The sequence below is a fragment of the Oncorhynchus clarkii genome, chromosome 18 (assembly GCF_045791955.1).
Source record: "Oncorhynchus clarkii lewisi isolate Uvic-CL-2024 chromosome 18, UVic_Ocla_1.0, whole genome shotgun sequence".
Taxonomy (NCBI): domain Eukaryota; kingdom Metazoa; phylum Chordata; class Actinopteri; order Salmoniformes; family Salmonidae; genus Oncorhynchus; species Oncorhynchus clarkii.
Window position 1 is genome coordinate 38,241,349 of NC_092164.1, and position 12,133 is coordinate 38,253,481.

A 12,133-nucleotide genomic window follows, 5' to 3' on the forward strand; every position below is an offset into this window, starting at 1 on the left:
CCTTGTTTACATTACAATTACTGAGGAATGAGGCATTCTCTGATCCAAGCCTTATCTTCCTGATCTTCAATTAGCCTACAGTATGCGTATCCATGGAGACATTGATAGAACATTGTACTGTGAACTGTACTGTACTGCACTGCAGCTTCCTGTGTTACCAGACACTCTTACTGACACTCTTACTGACAGTTGTGGCTGCTTCGTGTGATGTATTGTTGTCTCTACCTCCTTGCCCTTTGTGCCGTTGTCTGTGCCCAATAATGTTTGTACCACGTTTTGTGCTGCTACCATGTTGTGCTGCTGCCGTGTTGTGTTGCTACCATGTTGTTGTCATGTTGTGTTGCTACCATACTGTGTTTTCATGTGTCACTACCATGCTATGTTGTTGTCTTAGGTCTCTCTTTATGTAGTGTTGTCGTGTCTCTCTTGTCGTGTGTTCTGTCCTATATTTTTATTACATTCTACATTTGTAATCCCATTTATGATATAGCCCATTTTGACTTTGTGGCTGTGGTAACTAGTAGAAATCCCACCCATTCTGACAGAGGAGAGTGCGGGAGCCTGGGTGAAAGAGAGCGGGGCCATGGTCAGCAACAGTAAGAGGAAGTAAATCGACAGCAGCAGCGCTGGCAGAGCCGGCATCTTCCACTACTCCTCATGGAGAACGGTCTTCTGGCTGCCTGGTCCACCACCTGCTGGATGGGAGGACTCATTATAACATAATATACAACTATATGACATAATATATGGCTGGAGCTAAGTGATATAATACACACCTGACTAGGGGAGAATCTCAGTTGCGTACTCCTCGCATCCTCTCTCCTCGCCTCCTTAAAATCCATTGGATGAACAAGCCAGAGGCCCCTCCCCTCTGACCTTCTACTCCAATGGGTCCTTGCTACTCGAAGGAGGTGAGGAGAGAGGACGTGTGGAGTACGTAATTGAGATGCTCCCCAGGACTTCATGTCTATATTTCAGAGGTAAGGAGGCAGCACACAGGCCTCCCAGGTGGCGCAGTGGTTAAGGGCGCTGTACTGCAGCGCCAGCTGTGCCATCAGAGTCCCTGGGTTCGCGCCCAGGCTCTGTCGTAACCGGCCGCGACCGGGAGTTCCGTGGGGTGACGCACAATTGGCCTAGCGTTGTCCGGGTTAGGGAGGGATTGGTCGGTAGGGATCTCCTTGTCTCATCGCGCACCAGCGACTCCTGTGGCGGGCCGGGCGCAGTGCGCGCTAGCCAAGGTAGCCAGGTGCACGGTGTAGCCTCCGACACATTGGTGCGGCTGGCTTCCGGGTTGGATGCGCGCTGTGTTAAGAAGCAGTACGGCTGGTTGGGTTGTGTATCGGAGGACGCATGACATTCAACCTTCGTCTCTCCAGAGCCCGTACGGAAGTTGTAGCAATGAGACAAGATAGTAACTACTACTAATGGGATACCACGAAATTGGGGAGAAAAAGGGGTAAAATTACATTTTTAAAAAAAGGAGGCAGCACACACACAGATAGGTCCCACTCACATAGAAACTCACATGGTTACCAGAATTAGTCACTCAAGGAAAACTTAAAGAGCACACAGCGAGCACAAAGAAATAGGGGAAGCCAGGAGAGAGAGAGAGAAATGGAGCGAGAGAAAAAAGGAAAGATAAAGGTGTAGAAAAATAGGATAATTAGTTGGGGAGGGATGGCAAAATGTGTAAAAAATCTTCAAAGTAGTTTACAGCTACAGTAGTGAGATTTAGGGAGTGCCGGCATAACTGAACACAGGATGTAGCCACGGGGTAAAACAAATCTAATATCGTTCCATCACATCCCATAATTTCATCTGTACTCCGGACAGCGAGTTGTTTTGTCAACTGTCTGATTTGTTACCCCTGCTAAATGCTTATTTGTCCTGACAAGGACACGCCTTCCTGCGTGCATTTAAACTGGATTCCAAAAAGAATTTGAATTGAAAGAGTTGAGTAGGACAGGCTGACGAGGCAAGAGGCTGAGGAGTGCGAGAGAGTGAGATGAGCGGTAATAGATAAAGAAAGCGAATGGAGCTAATATTGGAGGAAGAGAGAGAGAGAGCACACAAGACAGCTGCACTGAGTGACAGAAAATATAGTAGGAATAGACACGGTACAAATTGTAGGAGAAAATGAGAAATGGTGCCTGGTAGAAATAAATATTATAATGATCCTAATTAATTAGGATCTTCCGCTAGGCTATAAGTGGTGCCATGTAGTGAGCCTGCTGTTACAGTACACTGCTACAAAACACGGCACCTCTGGGTGCGTTAGCTTAAAGAGGCAATCTTTGATTGCCACATCCATTTTTTGGGGACTTTTAAATGAATGATACATATAGCCATTGAGTCTTGAAGAGTAGAACTTTTAAACACCTCATGAGCTTAGTTAAACTGTCATACCCCATCAGAACCCAAAATATATCCTTTGTTTACAGAACATGGTCAGAAATGTGTTGATCGATGGTGAGTCATTGCATCCATAGCTCTGTCTATGAATTTGAGTGGTTACAGATCACCAGACCCATCCCTCAGCTGTTCACCAAAACAGTGGTTACCCTTTTAAAATCAAGAGGGGATTACAAACATGAGTTACTTTCCTACGAATAAAATGGCAAATATCAACATGACGTTTTCTCATCGTTAAATCTTATCTGAAAGCTCTTTACCGTGTTAAACAATACGGTCCTGATAAAAAATCTACCTCACATTATTTCTGCTGCTTTGAAAGTGTTTTTCAGTCCAGTTTAAAGAGGCTTAAAAAAAACACTCGAGTTAACATTAGCTCTGCCTTTCAAGTAAAAAGTAGTTGCCATAAACTACTCTAATGTGGAGGAAGATAGCCCCGCAAATACTGAAAGTTACGAAGGAAAGTTTTATTTATTTTTTTTTTTAGGGGTGCATCAGCTTTAATTTTGAACATAAATTGTGGCTTCTATCAACGTAATTGTCTGCATCATTTCCAATCCCCCATATATATTTTTAAAAATAAATATATTGTGGTAGATGGCAGGGAGAGGTGAGGGGAGTGGTTATTGAGGGGAGATATCTTGCAGGTCGCTGGCTCCACCCCCGAGCCTTATATGGTCTTCCTGCCCCAACAAAGCGAGGCTGTGGACGTTAAGCCAGGGAGTGCTTGGGGATAAAGGAAGAAGCAGTCTGCACAAAGGGGCAGATTAAGGAGAGAACAAAGTGCTATATGAAGAGTGGGAGAAGAGAGAACAATATCTGTGTGATTACCCGTTGTGACCTGGACTGTCGGACTACACCCCTTGGGTACAGGACCAAATTGGCTAAGGACCCGAGTGTGAGGATTACCCCTGGAAAATGGAACGAACACTGAGAACGGCTTGTGGCCTGTGAGGTGATTGGTGAATTCCCCCTTCTTCCCTAGTGTACCAAAATCCCTAATAAACTCCCTATTTGCATTCTAGTTGTGCTACTGGTGCATGTTTTGTTATTGAACTTGGTGACGTGGAAACCCCACACCCTTGAACCTGCTACTACACACACACATATATATATATATATATATATATATATATATATATATATATATACAGTACCAGTCAAAAGTTTGGACACACCTACTCATTCCAGGGTTTTTCTTTATTTTTACTATTTTCTACATAGTAGAATAATAGTGAAGACATAAAAACTATGAAATAACACATATAGAATCAAAAAACAAAAAAGTGTTAAACAAATCAATACATATTTGAAATTCTTCAAAGTAGCCACCCTTTGCCTTGATGACAGCTTTGCACACTCTTGACATTCTCTCAACCAGCTTCACCTGGAATGCTTTTCCAACAGTCTTGAAGGAGCACTTGTTGGCTGCTTTTCCTTCACTCTGTGGTCCAACTCATCTCAATTGGGTTAATGATTGTGGAGGCCAGATCATCTGATGCAGCCTCCAACACTCTTTTACATACTGTCTGCCATATGCCCATTACAGTTGAAACCGGGCTTCATTCGTGAAGAGCACCCTTCTCCAGCATGCCAGTGACCATCGAAGGTGAGCATTTTCCCACTGAAGTCGGCTACGACACCGAACTCCAGTCAGGTCAAGACCCTGGTGAGGACAACAAGCACGCAGATGAGCTTCCCTGAGAAGGTTTCTGACAGTTCAAAATTCTTCGGGTTGTGCAAACCCACAGTTTCATCTACTGTCCGGGTGGCTGGTCTCAGATAATCCCACAGGTGAAGAAGCCGGATGTGGAGGTCCTGGGCTGTCATGGTTACACATGGTCTGTGGTTGTGAGGCCGTCCTGCCAAATTCTCTAAAACAACGGAGGCGGCTTATGGTGGAGAAATTAACACTCTGCAGTCAGCCTGCAAATTGCTAGTTCCCTCAAACCTTGACCTCTGTGGCATTGTGTTGTGTGACAAAACTGCACATTTTAGAGTGGCCTTTTATTGTCCCCAGCACAAGGTGGACCTGTGTAATGTAAAGATAATGACGTTTAATCAGCTTTTTGATATGCCACACCTGTCAAGTGAATGGATTATCTTGGCGAAGAAGAACTGGTCAATAACAAGGATGTAAACAAAATTGCACATTTTAGAGTGGCCTGTTATTGTTCCTAGCAGAAAGTGCACCTGTGTAAATAATATTTTATTTCATCTCATGAAACATGGGACCAACATTTTACATGTTGCGTTTATATTTCTGTTCAGTATAAACTCCAGTCTTACCTTATCAAAAGCCTTTTTAAAGACAGCTATGAATACCAGGCCTGGTTTCCCAGATATTTCATAGTGTTCTTTTGTTTCCAGTACTTGTTTTATATTATCTCCACTGTATCGTCCATGTAAAAAACCTGAGTGATTAGGATGAATAATATCCGACAATACCTTTTTTATTTATTGCGCTATGCATTTTGCTCATTTTTTTGTGGCACAACACTGAAGTGTAAGGGGCATCCAATTTTTTTTTATGGACTGGATCTTTATATTTTTTTCTTGGCCAGGTTGCAGTTGCAAATGAGAACTTGTTCTCAACTAACCTACCTGGAGAGAAAAAAAAAAAAAAAAGTTTACCACCCTGAGTCCTGAATTAGTAATAGTGAAATAAAACCTGGTTGAGTATCTGATAATCTACCATTTTTACAGGAGTGATTAAAACAATAACAAACCTTTTTTGAGTACATCAAAAAAGGTTTGATATGCCTCCAGGCTGTGTACCTCACAGCTGTGTACCTCACAGCTGTGTACCTCACGGCTGTGTACCTCACGGCTGTGTACCTCACGGCTGTGTACCTCACGGCTGTGTACCTCACGGCTGTGTACCTCACAGCTGTGTACCTCACGGCTGTGTACCTCACGGCTGTGTACCTCACGGCTGTGTACCTCACGGCTGTGTACCTCACGGCTGTGTACCTCACGGCTGTGTACCTCACAGCTGTGTACCTCACGGCTGTGTACCTCACGGCTGTGTACCTCACAGCTGTGTACCTCACGGCTGGTATAGTTAAAGGCTTTAATTGCATCAGGTTCCACCTCTGTAATTTGGCCTTCACATGAATCTTTCTGTACAGCGTTATTTGTACATTTGTAAATAGAAATGAACTTTGGTTAGTGGAGATGGAGGAAACTGAAATGAAAACTTATTCTTAAAGTTCTTTGGTCCCTCTTTCAAAATATTGTTTAGTGAATCATGGGTGACTCCATCATTTGTAATACGTTTTAGTAAATCATTTTTGGTAGCATTTCTATGTTGAAGATTAAAAAAGAATTTGGGGCATGTTTCCCCATATTCCATCCAGTACGCTTAATTAAAAAAAAAATATTACACTTAATCTCTCTTGAATACGTTCCTCTAACTTATTCTGTGCCTCTATGGTACAGTTTTTATTGTTATCTATCTGTACTATTAGTCCCTCAATGTCCTTTGCGAATATGAACTATTTTCACCTAAATTGCTTTTGTTTTAAAGATGAGTATTCAATTGCCTCTAAAGGCCAAGCAACAAGGGGATCTTGCTGTACCTATGGTATGTTGGAAAAAGTCAGTTATACATTTTTTGGGTCTAGTCAAAAAATGTTTTTATCCAATAGGCTTTGATTAAATGTCCAATATCCTCTCCCACATGGAAATTCTGTAAGAGCAAATTTGACCCCTATCAACAATTTTAAGAATTACATAATTTAATCAAGATGACTTGATTGAGCCTATGCCATGTATATCTCACTAGGTCAGGATATTTAAGCCTCCATACTGTATATCCACTCATTCCAATATATCCATGATATTCGTGCATGAGGGTGATAGGAAAGGAAACCACATTATAAACGATCAGGGGTCAACGTAAGACCCAGATGCAAACTGTTGAAGTAACACTGTTTATTGTAGCAAACAGGGGCAGACAAAGACAGGTCAAGGCAGGCAGGGGTCGAGAAATCCAGGGTAAGGCAAAGGTACAGGACGGCAGGCGGACTCAGGGTCAGGGACAGGCAAAGGTCAAACCGGGAGGACTAGCAAAGAGAGGCCGGGAAACGAAAGGAGCTGACAGGAAAAACTCTGGTAAGCTTGAACGAACAAGACGAACTGGCAACAAGCAGACAGAGAACACAGGTATAAATACACAGGGGATAATAGGGAAGATGGGCAACACCTGGAGAGGGGTGGAGACAAGCACAAGGACAGGTGAAGCAGATCAGGGCATGCCATTTGCGATTCATTGAGTTATTTAAAACTGTATTATATTCTCCCACCATAATAATAGAGTCTTGTATTGCTTGTAGGCTTGATAAATGATTCTATTTTCAAGGCAGCATGGATCATCATTATTTGGACCTTATAGTTTAATGAGCCAAATATGTTTATGGTCCAATAACATATTTAAAAGAATCCATCCGGATCAATTGTTAGTCTGTTGGGTAATGGGACTTAATACCGTCCCTAAATATAGAATATTAGCATTATATTCCTGGGGGATAAGACGGTTTTGTTTTGCTTTGCCGGCATCATGGAGCCGTCTTGCTGACTCAAATGCTATAATGACATGGTAATCCTTTCATTTAGCCCGAGGCACATGACATAAATTTCTCCCTACAAACAGTGGCATGGGTTCAACACGAGCACGCCCTTACCGCTGTGCTTTCTTCCGACAGCTAGCATGCCACCACATGCGGCACAAACAGGAAATGAAAGAGTGAGCCAAATTGATTTGGAATGGGCAGTGGATGGTGAATGGTGGTAACTAGCTATATTGTTTACATTGACTCCACTAATTGCGTTAGTTTAAACGGCGGCCCATTGTCTGACACAGATGGTTAGGGAAAACCACCTGGACACTCAACTGTATTGTTAATGTATTGCACAGTCCAACAAATGGCTGTTCCATTGTTGGTACCAACTGTGTATGTGTACAGTTGGCTGCACTGTAGGCTGTACTGTATATATAGGGTTTGTGAATAAATGGATTAAAATCATGTACTGTGCCTCTATTCTATATTGCTTCAGCTGTTCTTTCCAGGTTTTCTCTTGCGTTTCTCTACTCCAATCATTGTTAAAGCACTCGATCACAAACATGGAGGAAGGAAGGAAGGAAGGAAGGAAGGAAGGAAGGAAGGAAGGAAGGAAGGAAGGAAGGAAGGAAGGAAGGAAGGAGAGGGTATTGCTTCTACAGTGCGAAGGTGAGGCTGAACCTCTGTGGCCTGACTGCGCTCAGCTGCAGAGGAGAACATGAGACATCACACCAGCAGGGAATGAGTGAGATTATACAGTGTCAGCGAAGACAGAACGAAAGTGGGTGGATAGAGGTAGATGGGGAGGAGAGGGGGATGGTGGATATATTTGATATATGGGCAGGAGGGTAACTGCAATATAAAATGTGAGCCTAGAGAGCACAGAAATTGGTCAAATTTGAGGAAAAAATAACATTTGCTGTCCAACTTGACCAAGGTTACACATGTATGGCAAGGTTCTAAGGATGGAACACAAAACAACCTTGACTGGTTCTGAGAAAACGTTCTCAATTCTACAAGCACGAACTTGGCTAAAGAATACAGAGAGCTAGCTAGCTACAAGGGATGTACATAGTAAACAGATTCTAGGCCTGGTAAAAATGTCCACAGTACAACCTATAACAAGAAGATACCTTACACAGAGACACATTCAACAGGGGCTTGGCCAAGGAGTGAAGATAGCTAACATCATGGGATGTACAGAGTAAGTTGACTCTACGCCTGACAGAACATGCAGAGACACATTCAATTAAGGGGCCACTGACTGAGCTAGTCATAACATTGTGGATGCTACTAGAGACTCACTAATTTGGGGTGCATTAAAATTGCAATTGCAAAAGTAGGCTCTCTGCCAGTCTTTCACTGTCAGCAGCGAGCCAAATGACAGTCTAACACCCCTAGAGCCTTCCCCACATCCACCACTCCTATAAAAAGTAGAGCCATGCTAAGTCTAATATGAGTTAGTCAGAGTGCTGCTAAAATTAAACAAAATGGCCCCCGAGCTATGGCAGGTTCTTCCGCTCTGCGATATGGAGTTACGCGCTACTGTACTTGACAGAGAATGCCCTCTCTCTCTTTATCGCTCTCAATCCTTCTAGTTGGATGATTTGACAGAGGACACAGTTCTTGGAATTGGTTGATGTAAGAGGAAGTGGGATTGAGACAGTTTTTGTAAAAAGCAGGGAGCCGATAGCTAGCAGCGGGATCCCAGTGCAGTAGTAGCATCATGGTTGTTTTCATTGCTGCATGCTTTATTAAAACTGTTGTACATTAAGTATTTACATTGAGAGTTAGTTAGCAGAGCTGGGAATGACCCCTCTGGAGTCGCTAAGGACACACTTCCTCTTAATTACCTCCATCGCCGTGGAAACAAAGGGAATGCTGCAAACGCCCGGGCTGTCCCTATAGCGACCGAGTCACTCCATATGCCACTAGCTTCTGCCGCCAGCAGCGTATTCTACCAGCTTTGCCATGCCCTCACAATCTGTGCAACAGATAAATAGAGGGATTGTTTTCGGTTTGAAGTGCCATGCAGCCAGGCTTAATTGAAACCTACCATATGTAGTATACATACTCAGTATACATACTTACTCCCTACTTAATATGTATAGCATGTCTGTTACTTCATTCTATAGGCTTACATCATCATGTGTGCTAGTATGGTTTACACAGGCAGCATAACTGTGATCTTTTTGAACCACTAATTGTTTTTTTGACCAATCACATCAGATCTTTTCACATCCGCACTTTTTCAGGGCTGTTCTGATTGGTCAAAAGACCAATTATAAAACATCTAAAATACAGAATTGGGCTGCCTCTGAATGTTCAGACTTGTCAATTGGTATAAGAACTAAATACCATCGGGAAAAGAAACAAACATTTTACAATTTCACACTCAGTAAATTGCATATACTCTGAGAGGCTGAGGAAGAGGGAAACATTTCCCTCATGCTTTGTTATCTGCATGAAATCATCCAACGTGTGTCATATCAGATTCATTACAGGCTGGCTAGTGTTTGATGGAAATGTACCTGATCCCGCTCCCCCCCCCCCCTCCCCCCCACCAAGGCCCCTTTACCATCCTCTCTTATCTCCCCTCTGCATCCAAAGAAAAAAGGGTGAGTAGGCTAGATTTATGGGAGGTAAATGAAATGGCTTAAAGAGCATTCCGCCTCCCGCATGGCAATAATGTCCTCTTTTTGCTTTCTGTCAGAATGTCATTTTCCAAAATGGTCAGATCTGGGCGCTAAATACCAAGTCTGTCATCAATCACAGCCTGCGGTTATGAAACACACCATCCCCGGGGTGGATAGTGGAGGGGAAAAAAACTGTACAGTTGTGCTGGGTAGCGAGTACTGAGTGAAAAATCCCTGGATGGCCTTTCTTCTCTCCTCTCTTCCTCCTCTCCCTTCTCACTCTCTCTCTGTCAGTGCTTTGGTTCTTTTGAAATGGCCTATTAGAGGAAATCACAGTTTGTTTGATACGGTCTGATATCCATATTTCATGTCTACTGCAAACAAGGAAATGTAGACATACGGCTCCTCGTGTAACGCTGTACAAAGCGTAGGGGAAGAGGTGGCCAGGATTTGTACTGAAAGAGAGATGAATCAAAACAAAGTGGTAGATTAACACAGAGGGGGACAGAGAAGGAGGGAGGGAAGGGTGGATGAAGAGAAGGGGAGAGAGGGAGCAAGAGAGGTTTAGAGAAGGGGGGAGACAGTGGTGATTCTTCAATAGGTCACACTGGAGCATGGAAGTAGTTAGAGTAAAATGTCATATCCCGAAATGAATAACACTTACATTTTTACATTCGTCAATAGCCTCATCATCGACCCTCGTTGATTTCTATCAACATCGTTCTATTTTTTCCTCCCGAAACATATTTAAAAACCAGAATGTTTAAGCATATCTTGCTTTCTACATTTACAAGGCTCATTGGTCGTTCTGTAGTGGATGAGAAAGATTTATCAAATTCAAATTGAGTTTGTACGAATCAGCCTCCCTCTTGTTGTAATCCATATGCATACAACTTGACCTACTACAGTGGGCTCCGAAATTGCTGTCACCCTCGATAAAGATGAGGAAATATGATATAATATAAAATAAATAATTCAAAATACGGAGCTATTGTATGCAAAACAAAAATGGGAAATTATATTATTTGATACTACTGCAATTGCTCAGGGAAACATATTTTGTAATAATAATTTTCCTCAAAAAGTAGGGGTCAAAATGATTGACAACCCTGTTTTGAGTACCTTTCAACACCTCACCTTGTAAGGCTAATGGCACTGAGCCTTTTTTGAAAATGTTTTATGAGATGGAGAACACATTGGGAGGGATCTTAGACACTGACGTACCACACACCTCCGATTGTATAGGCGGATCTAAAAAAAATTGAATTACAAGAAATTAGCTGTAAAACTGCTACATTTTCCCTTAGCCTAATGGCAAAATGAGTAAAATAGCAGGAATTTAGTTTTAAAAATGCAAAAAGCTCTCAGTCTCATTGCACAATGTGTAGAATAGCATGAGATTAGCTATACAACTAACTACACATCTTTCTCTCTGCCCCATGATAATATGTGTAGAATTGCAGGAAATCTGCTTTAAAACAGGAACATTTTCGCCAACTTAACTGAGACCCTAGACCCACCCCAATAGATCCACAGACGATGCAATCGCCGTTGCACTGCACTCTGCCCTATCCCATCTGCACAAGAGGAACACCTATGTAATAATGCTGTTCATTGACTACAGCTCAGCCTTCAACACCATAGTGTACCCTCCAAGCTCATCATTAAGCTCAGGTCCCTGGGTCTGAACCCCGCCCTGTGCAACTGGGTCCTGGACTTCCTGACAGACTGCCCCCAGTTGGTGAAGGTTGGAAACAACACCTCCACTAAGCTGATCCTCAACACAGGGGCACCACAAGGATGGGTGCTCAGCTCCCTCCTGTACTCCCTGTACACCCATGAATGCGTGGCCACGCACGGCTCCAACTCAATCATTACGTTTGCAGATAATACAATAGTAGTAGGCCTGATTACCAACAATGACAAGACAGCCTACAAGGAGGACGTGAGGGCCCTGGGAGTGGGGCCAGGAAAATAACCTCTTCCTCAACATCAACAAAACAAAAGCGCTGATAGTGGACTTCAGGAGACAGCCGAGGGAGCATGCCCCCATCCACATCGATGGGACCACAGTGGAGAAGGTGAAAAGCTTCAAGTTCCTCTGCGTACATATCACTGACAATCTGAAATGGTCCACCTACACAGACAGTGTGGTGAAGAAGGTGCAGCAGCGCCTCTTCAATCTCAGAAAGCTGAAGAAATTTGTCTTGGCCCCTAAGACACTCACAAACTTTTACAAATGCACCATTGAGAGCTTCCTGTCGGGCTGTATCACCACCTGATACAGCAACTGCACCGCCCAAAACCGCAGGGCTCTACAGAGGGTGGTGCGGTCTGCTCAACGCATCACCACTGCCTGCCCTCCAGGACACATACAGCACCCGATGTCACAGGAAGGCCATCAACCACCCCAGCCATGGCCTGTTCAGCCCGCTATCATCCAGAAGGCGAGGTCAGTACAGGTGCATTAAAGCTGAGATCGAGAGACTGAAAAACAGCGTCTATCTCAAGGCTATCAGACTG

At 43.4% G+C, this 12,133-nt stretch overlaps 1 protein-coding gene across 1 annotated transcript in view; it reads right to left on the reverse strand.

The window, feature by feature from the left end:
- The window catches only part of LOC139373463 (glutamate receptor ionotropic, kainate 5-like), an 88,279-nt gene that overhangs the window by 34,511 nt on the left and 41,635 nt on the right, over window positions 1–12,133 (reverse strand). Inside the window, exon 2 of the mRNA XM_071114001.1 lies at window positions 534–695. Coding sequence (XP_070970102.1) covers window positions 534–642 — 109 coding nt within the window. The 5' untranslated portion in view covers window positions 643–695. The remainder of the gene's footprint in view (window positions 1–533; window positions 696–12,133) is intronic.